At 40.7% G+C, this 13,070-nt stretch overlaps 2 protein-coding genes across 2 annotated transcripts in view; both read left to right on the plus strand.

The window, feature by feature from the left end:
* Positions 1-13,070, plus strand: part of LOC112559732 (CD109 antigen-like) — a 40,173-nt gene that overhangs the window by 7,256 nt on the left and 19,847 nt on the right. The window lies entirely within an intron of this gene.
* Positions 521-9,905, plus strand: LOC112559738 (CD109 antigen-like). The gene is made up of 19 exons (XM_025231106.1): positions 521-583; positions 1,044-1,234; positions 1,430-1,579; positions 1,798-1,899; positions 2,188-2,257; positions 2,530-2,550; positions 2,896-2,931; positions 3,792-3,827; positions 4,102-4,131; positions 4,356-4,376; positions 5,062-5,079; positions 5,311-5,446; positions 7,390-7,507; positions 7,815-7,928; positions 8,358-8,459; positions 8,735-8,863; positions 9,232-9,375; positions 9,520-9,696; positions 9,824-9,905. The coding sequence occupies exons 2-17, from the start codon at positions 1,151-1,153 to the stop codon at positions 9,364-9,366; spliced, it is 1,302 nt and encodes a 433-aa protein (XP_025086891.1). The 5' UTR covers positions 521-583; positions 1,044-1,150; the 3' UTR covers positions 9,367-9,375; positions 9,520-9,696; positions 9,824-9,905.

The raw sequence follows: 13,070 nt of genomic DNA on the forward strand, positions 1-13,070 counted from the left end.
CAACAGCTTCCTGTACGGGGTGACACAGTTCACGGGTACCTACCCGTTGCCGGTCATGACAGTTGATGTACCTCCACTTGGCGTGGTCAAGATCGACATCGACATCCCCTCCAACGCCACCTCCCTTGACGTCACTGTGAGTTTCTTTAATATGTCAGGGGAAATATAGTGTCCCAGGCTCGCTCAACTTTTTATACACCAGCGCACAGATAACTAGATATATATTCATGGCTTATCATTTATTTCACTTCACACCAAGCTGTGTTCTGATAATTAGAGGACGAAGCCGTATTACAAATAGTTTTGGTTCTTTGTCAGGTGGACTTCAATGGTGTGAGGACCGCGAAGTACATCAACAAAATGTTCTCAGCGAGTAGCAACTACCTGCAACTGACCCTCCTTGACCAGAATCTTCAGGTAAACATCACTGATTCTGTATGCTGCATAAAACGTGGTCTCATTTTAAAGTAGTCACGTGACTAGTACTCGCCAACAACACGATTTTCACTTTCTCTGGCAGAGCGGACAGACAGCACGTGTCCAGGCGAGGGCCACGGAAGCCATTGGACGTCTGTCATATCAGGTACTTTTTGTTAGATACCACCAGAGACGATAGAAGAAGAGACTGTCATCTCAAGTTTGACATCAGATTACTTACTACACGCATGCGCCGGATTAAACTATGCTCTCGTCATTTCCGGTGTTTCTTCACAGTCCGCATTAATACACTTTTGGTCAACCACGAGTAAAATATTTTTTTTACTTCTGAAAAAAATAAATTACTGAATTACGCTGAGTCATATTATTTTAAAATTATTATTTTAATTAATTGCACTCTTATACACCGCTTAACAAGTTTTTAATTATTTTGTAGGCCATGGAAAGAATAATAAATAATGATCGTCTCTACTGGCATTAGCATCAACATAAGACAATTGTTTTACGCTCTCATACATGTAATGTCTATCGAAAACAAATGATTGTGTAATAAGCGTGCTAAACATTGTCTCCAAAATAAATGAAGTCTCTTTTGTTAACGATAGATTCTGTCCAGAGGCATCGTGTATGAGAGTAAAACTGTGGAAGCCACAGGTCAGCACCTGGTGGTCTTTGACATTCCATTGACCCCTGACCTCGCCCCACAGCCCACATGACGGCCTACTACGTGCGACCTGACCTAGAAATTGTGGCCGACAGCATCGCCTTCAACGTCGACGGCGTCTTCAAGAATAAGGTAGGACAGCTGGCTGTGGTCAGGTGGACAAGTAATGAACACAACAATGAAATATTATGTCGTTGTGTCCACTGTGTGTGTCAAACCACAGTTTACCTGACATCAGCGGTCTGTCTAAACAATGAAGTATTATGTCCACTGTGTGTGTCAAACCACAGTTTACCTGACATCAGTGGTCTGTCTAAACCCTCACAGGTGAGTCTGGAGCTGAGCGCCAACAGAACCGAGCCTCACACCGATCTGGAGGTGTACGTCACAGCAGACCCCGATTCCACGGTTTACTTGCTGGCCGTCGACCAGAGTGCTTTGCTGCTGAAGACCGGAAATGACATCACGCCTAGGCAGGTCAGTGACCTTTCTCTATTATCGTGTCATGTCACAGTACAATATGCTGTTGTTCACTCACAGCTATTACAACAAGGAAAGAGTTCAGTACGGGGCGGAGCAAATGTGAACTTTAATTTTTAAATTAGCTGAAACACTTAGTCTCTGAATTTATAGATTATTATTTCATTTCTTTTGCTGGAAGCATCTATTAATATCTCTGTCAATCGTGAGTACAGGTGGAAGATGCTGTTGCTGTCTACGATGAGGGAACGAGCAAACCTTCCGACTCAGCCTTTGCTCTGTCTCTGAGTAGGCAAGACATAGCTAACACGATGCAGGTAAGTCTCTCTCACCTTTCTTGTGAGCTTTCGACAGAAGCGGGAGATAATCGCAAACGCTTTTCCTAGCATCGCTTGCTTACCTGCCCTTTACAGTGTTCAGTCAGTAGTCTATTTACAGGGACTAATTAGTAACACTTTGTTAGTAGAGAATGTTTTACAGGCAGACTTTCCTTACAAAAACATTTCACAAGTTATTTACCATTACATACATCAGTTCCTGCTGGCTTCCTCGCAAATAAGTTCGTTATAACCTATTGTTAAATGGAATGTTGTCCTCACCTGCAGGAAGTCGGCATTAACGTGTACTCTGATGCCAATCTGTATGCAACATCGGTGGCTACGAGTACTACACCTTGTAAGTGCGGGGCTTTCCTTTTGGACAGACTGACTGACTGACTGACTGACTGGCTGACTGGCTGACTGACTTCACTATTTCTATCAACTTTATTTTTGTTAGTTAAGCAAATTTCCTTTAATGTTGTTATAAAATGTTTACGTAAAATCAACAAAATGTAACATCTTTTTTGTAAATGTGGGGCTTGATTTCTCGATTTTTATTTTAAAGTGTATCAAACCGAACTGGACTAGCTAGAAGTTTTTAATTATTTTATTCCTTTTCATTTTCAGATGATCCTTCAATTAACGGACGTAAGTAGCATACATGATCGCTAATTAAGATTAATATGTTCTGGTGTAGGACTTGAATTAAGGGAAGGGAGACTACTCTCTGAATTAGACGCCCACAGATTGTCGTTCTTTTCCTTTGTTCTTTTACTTTGTTCTTTTACTACGCTCTGTCTCTCTTTCCCTCATTTCACACATTTCACATGTGTGTAAAGGACGCGTGACTGCATTGTATTGCATTGTAAACATTCAGTTTATATTGCATTTCATATTGTGTAAAGTATTTATGCTAAAGAGCTTGTCAGAAGCTTGCCTCAAGTTGAAACTATGTTATGTTACACTTGAAAAATTGATGTGATTTCCTTGCAGCTGTTCCAACGCCCGCAAAGCCCAAAACACTTATTGGTAAGTGTGTGCCATACTATTCAGATATTAAATCTTTTTATAATACATTACATTACAATATACAGGTTTGTGTAAAGTGGTAGAAAGTTTCTATCATACATGTACTCATTACAAGAAACAGGTTTGTGTAAAGTGGTGAAGAGTGTGTATCCTAACATATAAGCATGACAAGAAACAGGTTTACATAAGTAATAGAAAGTGTATACAATATTCTACATGTGTACATCACAAGAAATGGGCTTATGTGAAGTGGTTTACAAGTGAGATTTACAAGTGAGAAAGGTTTGGTGGATGGAAGTGAGATCTTCATTAGGTGTAATAGCAGGTGACAAGGACCAGGGTATGTCAAGTTTTGGTAGAGGAAGTGGGAGAGCTGGGTGTGTGATATGCTGCATGTCTGGGTGGACATACAAAACAAACGGTCTGTTGGTGTGTGACAGTTTTGCTATAATTATAGCTTGTGGATTTTTTGCTATTATAGTAAAGTGGATGTAGATGGATTTTAAGCTACAAAGTCCTAAAGATTTAGAAAACATTTCTGGAAAGGCCACCTTTTACATAAATAACAATGTTGAGATTGGCCAGTGTACCTACATTTCATTTGACTGATCCTAATAAACTGTTTGTAAGACTTTAAATCAACAGAGAGCTACTTTAATTGTTGCTCATATGACTATGTGTTGTGACAGTATATAGGGCTCAAGAAATATTTACATCTCAGCTGTACACAGGTAAATATTCGTCCTAATATGAAAGACAAGTCATGATGTTACAGCTCAGAGACTTTCTAGTGCCAAATAGAAACCATTACTATAATGAATGCAAGTGGATAATTAACTCTTTCTGTTTCTGTTTTGCAGGTGACTACCGAACAACTACTAAGGACTTTTTCTCATGTGAGTTGTTACCAAGACTAATTTATACACTGTAACACTTCAGTTCCCCACAGAACTACTTTAAATGTTGTTCACGTGACTGTGTGATGTGGCAGTATATAGGGTTCAGGAAATATTTATATCTGAGTTGTACACAGGTAAACATAATGTGATAGACAAGTAGATGTCCATGCTATTACAGCTTGGAGTCTGTCTAGTGTCAAAAAACCCCAAAAAACTATTACTATAATCACTGCGACTGAATAGTTAACTCTTTAGTTTTCTTTTCTTGCAGATGCCTACCCACGGGGTCCTGGATATTCAAGTGAGTTATTATTACAACGGCTAGCTTTTAATTGTTTTCTTACCTGATCAATAGATGCCGCCAGTCGGCATAGTGGAGTGGTTGAGTGTGCATGTGTGTGTGTGTGGTAAACTGTGCTTATTGGGGGAAAATGGAAATAACAAGTGCACATAATGTTTAGCAACAAAAAGTATTTCACAAACGTCTGCAGTGCAAAAGCCATACATTTCATTATCGTGTTTCAGGTGGGTCCGCGACATTAGAAGGTAAGATGTGTGCTGCACAAGATTAAATTTACAAACCGACTTTCAAAAAATTGATGTGTATTATGTGTGTCATCTGTGTCAGAGACAAAACAGGCAAACTAAACACGGAACTGTTTGCAGAATACTGGACTACAGGACTAGATGATGACGACGATGATGATGATGATGATGATGATGATGGTGATGTCGATTTGTAATGCGCAGCTATCCATTCCGAAGAATGCTCATTGCGCAGAAAAAAGAACAAATGAAGAACAAATAAAGTGAACAAATATATATAAATATATAATATAGATGGATAGAAAGACAGTTGGACAAACTGTTAGGGACACCACGATGCACACAAGCAAACACAGTGTCCACACTCGTTCTTTCTACAAATCACAAGACCTGTCCATAGCCTTCACGTTTATATTTGTAGAGTTCAATTGTCTTAGAGAATAAGAGCTTTACAATCATACTAGATATTTGCATAAATTCAATCCCAAATAATCATATGATTCTTATATTACACACACACCACCACCACCACCACACCACCACCAAATACCACACAACGCAGAACAAACACAACATACAACATAACACACACACCACACACACACACACATTACTTCATCTCCCCGAAATTGAAAACCTTTCTGATTGAATGTTAAATACTAAAATGCTACTTTCTCTGTTACAGGGTTACCTTCTAATTCCTGTAAGTGCAGCCATTATAAAATTCATTCACATTATAACTTGAAGCTAATGTTACTAAGTGACTTAATTTGATTGTAACTTTGATGCTGAAATTAACTGACAGTGTCTTCCTAATCTGTTGTATCACCCCACCCCACACCAGCCCCAACTGTCTATAACTAAAGGGCGCAAATAATTGTGTTTGTTGTTTACTGTTACTTTTCCTTTTCTTCCAACGCTTCAATCGTCTCAGTTCCAGAGTCTCGGTTGGTTTCCAATGACATTGTACAATTAACTTTATCACGAGCACCATCCCAGCCACTTAAGGAGGTGGAACGGGTACGCAACCTGTTTCCAGAGACCTGGCTCTGGCTTAACCAGACAGTCGGGTATGTACTAAATTAACAAATAAATAATCTTACAGTGTCTTGCTCGTTTGTGATTTACTTGCAGTAAACTTTGTGTATAAGTAAAGCCTGAAACGGTGTGGTGGCCTCCCCCTTTCTCACCAGTTCAAACAGCGAATTTTGAGGGACAATGTCTTACTCAAGGAAAACATAATAAGAAATATTTGACATGAATCACGCCGGGTATACCATCCCAGTTACCGCTGTTTAGAATTTTGGCGGTAAATACACTTATTGTAGAAGAGTGAAATTCCATCAGCTAACCCAGCGGTTCTCAACCTTTTACTTGTGGCGACCCCCCTGACGAACACCGGTACGTCCGCGACCCCCCTTAGCCAGCTAGGTCGGTGGAAGAGCGGGGGGGGGGGGGAGCTTTAGCTAACCTCCAATCCCGCGTCGAGGAAATCAACAACGGAAGAACAAAGTTCGTATCTGCAAAAAGTATAACTGTTAATGAAATTTTACTAAAGCAAATTCTGCGGTGCTAATAAATATTATTTTATTAATTTATTGGATACTCACTTTGATTAATGAGAAGGTTGAGCCTGCTTGCTGTTGCATAGAGAAGCGAACCTGGTGCGATGTTCGTACCCACTGCTATTCGCAGCTCAGCCTCTGCGTCCACACGATTTCTGTATTTCGACTTCAGTGCTGCCAATGCTGAAAATCCTTGCTCACACCAATAACGAAGTTGAAAATGGCAGAAGAACTTTCATTGCTTTCTCAGAAAGCACCGTTGACGCTAATCCAGAATGTTGCACTGGTGTTGTTTGGAAGACCATTTCAGGGACTGGTCACTCGAAAGGTTGATGACCTGCTCTTCTTCTTCCGTGGACAACCCGCTTGTGCTAGGATCAGCCAGAAATGGATTACGAAATCCAATCGTATTTAGTCACATCAGTTTCAGCGAAGTAATGCTGAAACCTTTTCTTGCAGTCCGTTTAGATGGGCAATAATTACATTCTTCACCTGATCAAGATTCAAGTTGTCAGCCTTGCACTTACACAAGCACGGAAACATCAAAAAATATTTTCTCTTGCGTCCACAAACGAAATTTTTCGGACGAAAGCATTCATCTTGTCAGTTGTTTGTAACATGTTGGTGTCCTTCCCTTGCAGAGAAGTATTCACAACGTTCAGCTTCTCAAATATGTCCGATAAAATATGCCATTAGCAGCAGCCATCGGTCGTTCTTAAGCCCCCACCCCGCACTGTCTGGTCATGGCCTTCTGTCAGGGACCTAGAGTACTAGGACTGAGCACGTGCGAGGGGAAAGGGTGTGAATGATGGACGTTTCCTGAATGCGTGCCTTTTAGATGTTTTTTTTTTTTTTTTTTAAAAAGACAGAGGTGTTACTGGAGAGGGAGAGGGGAGTCAGCGATGAGAGATTGGGGAGAGAGAGGGCAAAAGGCGAGAGGAGGGAGATTGGAGGCTTAATTGTTGAGAGGTGGGGATTGTGTTTTGAGTTTTGGAAGTGAGAAGTCACTGCATGCCGAGACAGTGTACTTGAATAGGGAGAAGAGATTTGGAGTTTGATCGCCCTCACCACTCGGTTACACAATCTAAGCTAATTTCACTAATACCGGTATAAGAAACTTTTAAAAAAGGACCACCTTCGCGACCCCCTTGTAGGCACGTCGCGACCCCCCAGGGGGTCGCGCCCCACAGGTTGAGAACCGCTGAGCTAACCCAACTGCTGAGTCTGTCTCCAGAGCTTGCTGAAGAAGCCAAAGCAAAGATCACATTTGAAAACAATGGCCACGAGAAAAGTACAGCCATTGAATAGTCTCTACTGAAGTAGAAAAGGTTAAGCACGTTCACTGTACTAGGGTAACATGTTGTTACAGTAAAGTCTCGTCAATGTGTAAAGTTTCTTCACCCGATGATTTGTGATAACTGAACATCAGAATACAATTCGATTGACAGAATCAACGGCTCAGCCACGATTCACACCACTGTACCGGACACCATCACCTCCTGGATCACCACAGCCTTCGCCTCCAACCTCCAGTCTGGCCTGGGAGTTGGACCTTCTCCTGCTAAGGTCCCAGTCACGTGATTATGTTGATCATATAACGCATTCTTGCCTTAATATTGTTTTCTTTCTTTGTCTTTTATCTCTGTTCTCCACATTGTCTATTGTAATAGTAGCACCTAGTTTATTTTGCAGCGTCCCGTATGAAATTTTGTACCCAAGGTTGTCCTTCACCTCCCAATGTCGTCTAACAAAACTGTAATTTTCCGAGAATCCAGTGTGAACATGCGTAGTGCTTTTAAACTAGTTAATACAGAGCCATGGCAATGCATTTTCTGTAATTAAGGTTTTATTTACATCTGGTGTTTTCTTGCAGCTGACTGTCTTTCGGTCTTTCTTTGTGAGTCTGACTCTGCCCACCTCAGTCATCAGGGGAGAATACGTCGTGGTGCAGGCCAGCGTCTTTAATTATCTCCCCTCAGATATAGTAGTAAGTTCCTACTTCTTCCTTAAATGTTTTTCAAAAACAGTAAAGACCGACATTGACGCCCATCAATCACAGTAACAGATCGCCCAGACTTTCATCTTGACAAATGACTTCAGGTAACAGGTGGGACAGGACACTGACAAACGTTTTTGTTGTTAATTTAGGGAGAGTAGAGGAGATGACAGATAATGTAAGGCAAATATTGAAATTCAAGATCCTTAGTTTGCAGATAACTGATATTAAGACTACGAAATGTCTTGACAGAAAAAAGAAAGGCTAACGAATCAAAAACAAGTTCATAGTCTGTGTATAGTACTAGTGATAGATAAATGATAACTAAACCCTTTGGTATATTTACATTGGAACAACTGTACGAGAGTTAGTTTTATGTAAACAAAAATGTCTAATCGATTATGAATCTTTAAATTTCAGGTTGTCGTGAAACTTCCGGCCTCCAATGAATACACCAGCGTGACAATCGGCAGTGGGGAGAGTGAAACTGTTACACCTGGAGACCAGGAGCGAACAGTGAACGTAGGTGTTCACACAAACCTGAACAAACCCATCTGATGGCAATAGGCTGTGCGACAGGAGATTATTGTTTTTATTTTCCATTTCTATTCATAAAGCATGTAACATCTTTCTAAGATCTTATTACTTGTTTAAATCCATTAATAATCCTCTTTTCGCTCTAACATAATGAACAAGTGTGTGAAGTAGTCAAACATGCTTCATCATCTAGTTATACCTCCCAGAAATATATTCGGTATGAAGATGAGGGACATTTTAAATGTTAATTGCGTCTGCAGGTGAAGTCTAACGAGCAGGCTGTGGTGTACTTCCCCATCATCCCCACGGCCCTGGGAGCCATCGACATCGAGGTGTCCGCCAGGTCCACGCTGGCTGCTGACGCCGAACGTCGACAACTTATCGTTGAGGTCATCATAAGACGACATCTTCTCTGTTTTAATGTTTCACATATCCTAAGTTTTTTCCTCATCTCTTATTAAATGTTTTTCCTCCTGTTTGTTTTTAATACATTTTTGTTTACTTCTATTTGATGCATTTTACATGCGTTTTCTGCTCTTGTTATTTAATTTTGTAGTCAAAAAATATACCGTTATTTATTCAGGAACATTTTCAATTGCTCAATGGTAGAGTGGGAATATTTTTATTCAGCCCAGTTCTGTACATGGTGCTATTGCATCCTTAATACAAAATTGTGTTCGTCATCACAAATTGCATTGCGCGGCCTCACACACGTTCAAAGTAGACGTTGCTGTTGAGTGAACTGACTTTTTTCTAGGCTGAAGGCATGCCTGGTGAGTTCAATATCCTGTATTTATCAATCTGGGACCTAATGGCACCGAGACCTTCTCTCAGACGTTTCCAGTCACTGTACCTGATGATGTTGTCAGTGGTTCTTCGAGGTCACGAATAAAGGTCACCGGTAAGTCTACTTGCATTGCAAGATTTTAAATGGCAATCTGTTGTCAGACACCATTTATATTTTATGCTGTTCATCTTTCGTGAAGCCTCCATAAAAACAGAAATAACATTTGTGGATTAAAGGAAGCTCATTTCGTGTCGTTAGGGGACATTTTGGGACCCAGTGTTGACGGTCTCGAAAGGCTTCTGCGCATGCCTACCGGATGTGGCGAGCAGAATATGGTCACCATGGCTCCTAATCTCTACATCGCTAGTTATTTGAAGTCTACAGGACAGATTACTCCAGAACTTGCAGCAAGAATTAAGTATCTTCTAGAAACAGGTAATTAAAACCGTTTTTGTTATTTTTTAAAATGATTGAAAGTTATGTTACAAGGAAAGGAACGATGGAGCAGACTGCGATGTCTTCGCGCTAACCTTGTCTCGTACACTGAGATGTTTCTGTACAGGTTACCAGCGACAGTTGACATATCAAAGACAAGAGGGGGCCTTTAGTACTTTTGGAAACCGAGACAATGCAGGAAACACGTGGTATGGAATCTAAAACTTTCTAATTTTCATTTTCATAATTTCACAATAGAACAACACATTTTGGTCTGTATAAGCCCGAGATGCCAGATTCAGTCGTAACGAACTGAAATGCTAGCTGAACAACTAGCAACGAAGAACTATTGTAGTCAAGGTTAGATAATTCCCTATGTCAAAATCTATCAAAATATTAAAAGCTTTGTAACATAATAATACCCAATGACCCTAATAGCTCACAGCTATAATTTTTTACTGACACCTTTTAATGTTACCATAGCATCTCTGTGATTGACAGTCGGATACACTGGTTGGTTTGTCTGGTTAGAGAAACTCTTGGACCCCCCGAGTAGACAGGCTCTTAGCTGACAAGAAGTGGGGTGGCACAATTCCCACCCGCTACAATGTTACATTATTTTACGAGTAAAGGAAAGACCAATACATGTTGTTGAAAAATATTGGAGTTGCACAGTTCCTCATTTTTTAAATGCTGATGGAACTTTTTAGGTTGACGGCGTTCGTCCTCCGTGTGTTTCACGAGGCGAGGTCCGATGTTTATGTGGATTCTGCTGTCCTTCAGAGAGCCATGGACTGGCTGATACAGCGACAGAACGCTGACGGATCCTTCAACGAGTTTGGCAACATTTTTGACCCACAGATGAGGGTATTATTTCCTTTCGACTGCTCACCCTTTGTTACTCAGACGACTGCACCTATCTGTCTGTATTTACGATAAAGAAGAAAAGCTGTGGTATTTTGCAGCCGTATTAGCTAACAAAGCTAAGTACGTATTCTTGTACTTAGAACTGGACTGCAGACTGTTGTTTGATCCCCGGTACAGTAGTTACAAAGCGGTGGCAAAGGTGGCCTGGGGTCACGAAACATGAAGAAGTGTCCGCAGGGTTTCATCATCGCTTTCTAACTTGAAAATCAAGATGCGTTTCCTTTACCTCGCCATTTTGCCCTTGGGAAAAGACTTACTTTCGCCCTCTAAGTTGTATTCTCTTTCTCGTATCTTGCACATTTATACATTTCCCTAACTATCTATTATTATATTTTTTCAAGTGTGATGTCTGTTTACAGCAATTTGGGGACCACTCCACTGGTCTGACAGCCTTTGTACTCCTGGCTCTGCTGGAGAACGCTGATGTCCCCGCCACTGCTGTAATTTTTCTTTTCAAATTAGACTTTTCATATCGAAAATATTGCAACTATAAGAGGTTACAGTCTAGTTTCTCCAATTGTTTACATGCCACAACACATGCACACTTTAACTCCAATTCTTGACTCTTTAAGTATTTGGACCAGGCACTTCTCTAACAGATAATTTAGAGTAGTTATGAGAGTAAAGGGTTAACATCACTGACTGTTTACAGAGTTGTCACGTGTTTCTTGTGTGTTATCTCAAAGTCTAGTAAATCATAAAACTTTACAACACATTCATCACATCTATCCATTTTAATAGATAAGCACATCTTAAAATATTCAAACTTTCAGGATCAAAGAAACGCCCACATCAACGCCACGTCACGCGCAAGAATGTTCCTGGAGACAAACCTCGCCGCCATCACTGATGACCTTTCCCTGGCCTTGACCACGCTGGCCCTGGTGAAGGTTGGAAGTCCTTCTGCTGATCAAGCATTTGCCCGACTGATGGAGCACTCCATCACTGAGAGTGAGACACTTACTCTGGAGCCAGACAGCTGATTCTTGAATGTGTTTAGTTTTATCTGAATTTTACTACTCACGAGTGTCTTGTTTCCTACATCTGTGCTGCTCCAGATGCTTTAATTATATTGCAGATCTCACCAAAAAAAATGCTTCTTACAATATTACAATTTACTCATCTGTAAATCAACCTTTTAATTTTTGCTGGTTAAGGTAAAAACAACGAATTGCTTAAATGAAAGCAAAGGTACATCAACAAAAAGGTACTAATCGGATTCAGACTGAACTCGCTTACTGTAAAGAATTATAACATCTGTAAAGTGCTCTTCCTTCTGCAGATGGGATGACATTCTGGAAGTCTAACGAAACCATTCCCATCAACCCCTTCAGTCGCTGGAGGCCAAGCTACGTGCGCGCTCGACCAATCGACATCCACGTTACATCCTACGGCTTGTTGGTGTTCGCAGCCAAAGGTCTCTTCAAGGAAGGAATGAGCATCCTTCACTGGCTAACTCGTCAACGAAACCCTTATGGAGGCTTTGCCTCTACACAGGTCGGATGACAAGTCCACTTCTATTTACTTGCATTACTGTTCTTATCATCGTCATCGTCAGTTTTGTTGTTATTGTTGTTGAACTAACAGATATTTCTAAAATCTTGAATAACCTGCTAAAGAGCCCAATGTAGGTTCTTAAGAAAGAAAGAAATACGAGGACAAAGTTTGATTGTGGATGGCTGCTTATTTTGATTGGGTTTATCTTCAATAATGCATTCTGTTGCTTCACATTCCTGAAACTTTGACAAGTTAGGGTGAGGACATTGAAAGTAAAGCAGTGACCACAGTGTCAATGTGTCTGTTCGCAGGACACAATCGTGGGACTGCAGGCCATGACAGAGTTCTTGAAACTGGCCACACTCTCTGGCGTCAGCCTCAGCATTGACATCAGGGCACAGAACTCTGATCACCACTTTGATGTCGATTCTTCTAACATCCTTGTTCTTCAGACTAAAGAGGTAGAGATGTTGGGTCTGAAGTAGCAACATACAACTTACTTCATGGCAGACATAAGTATAGCTTTAAATACAGACAGATAGCTGCAGTCGTCTGAGTCACAAAAACAATATTGTTAATACTAGGCAAGCAGCGATGAAAGTCGTCAGACATTTGTAGATGTTTATTGTTTCCTGCAGCTGACCTTCATCCCACCCCAAGTGACGTTTGAAGCAAAAGGGAGAGGACTGGCAGTAGCTGAGGTATGTTAGCAACAACATGTTTGTCTGGCACTATTAACATCAACTAGTTAGCAAAGATTGCATTTGCATTGTCTTAAGCTGTTCTGATAACAGGTCTACACGGTACTTAAAATAAACAATCAGGTACACTAAATAAAAACTTAAAGATATGATTGTCGATGATTAGATTCCATGTTAGTGCGTACATCATTGTATATAAAAGGAGTTAAGCACGAAGGTAGAATGGTATCGTGTTTTCTCTGAAGACTA

This window comes from Pomacea canaliculata, linkage group LG3, assembly GCF_003073045.1.
Source record: "Pomacea canaliculata isolate SZHN2017 linkage group LG3, ASM307304v1, whole genome shotgun sequence".
Taxonomy (NCBI): Eukaryota; Metazoa; Mollusca; class Gastropoda; order Architaenioglossa; family Ampullariidae; genus Pomacea; species Pomacea canaliculata.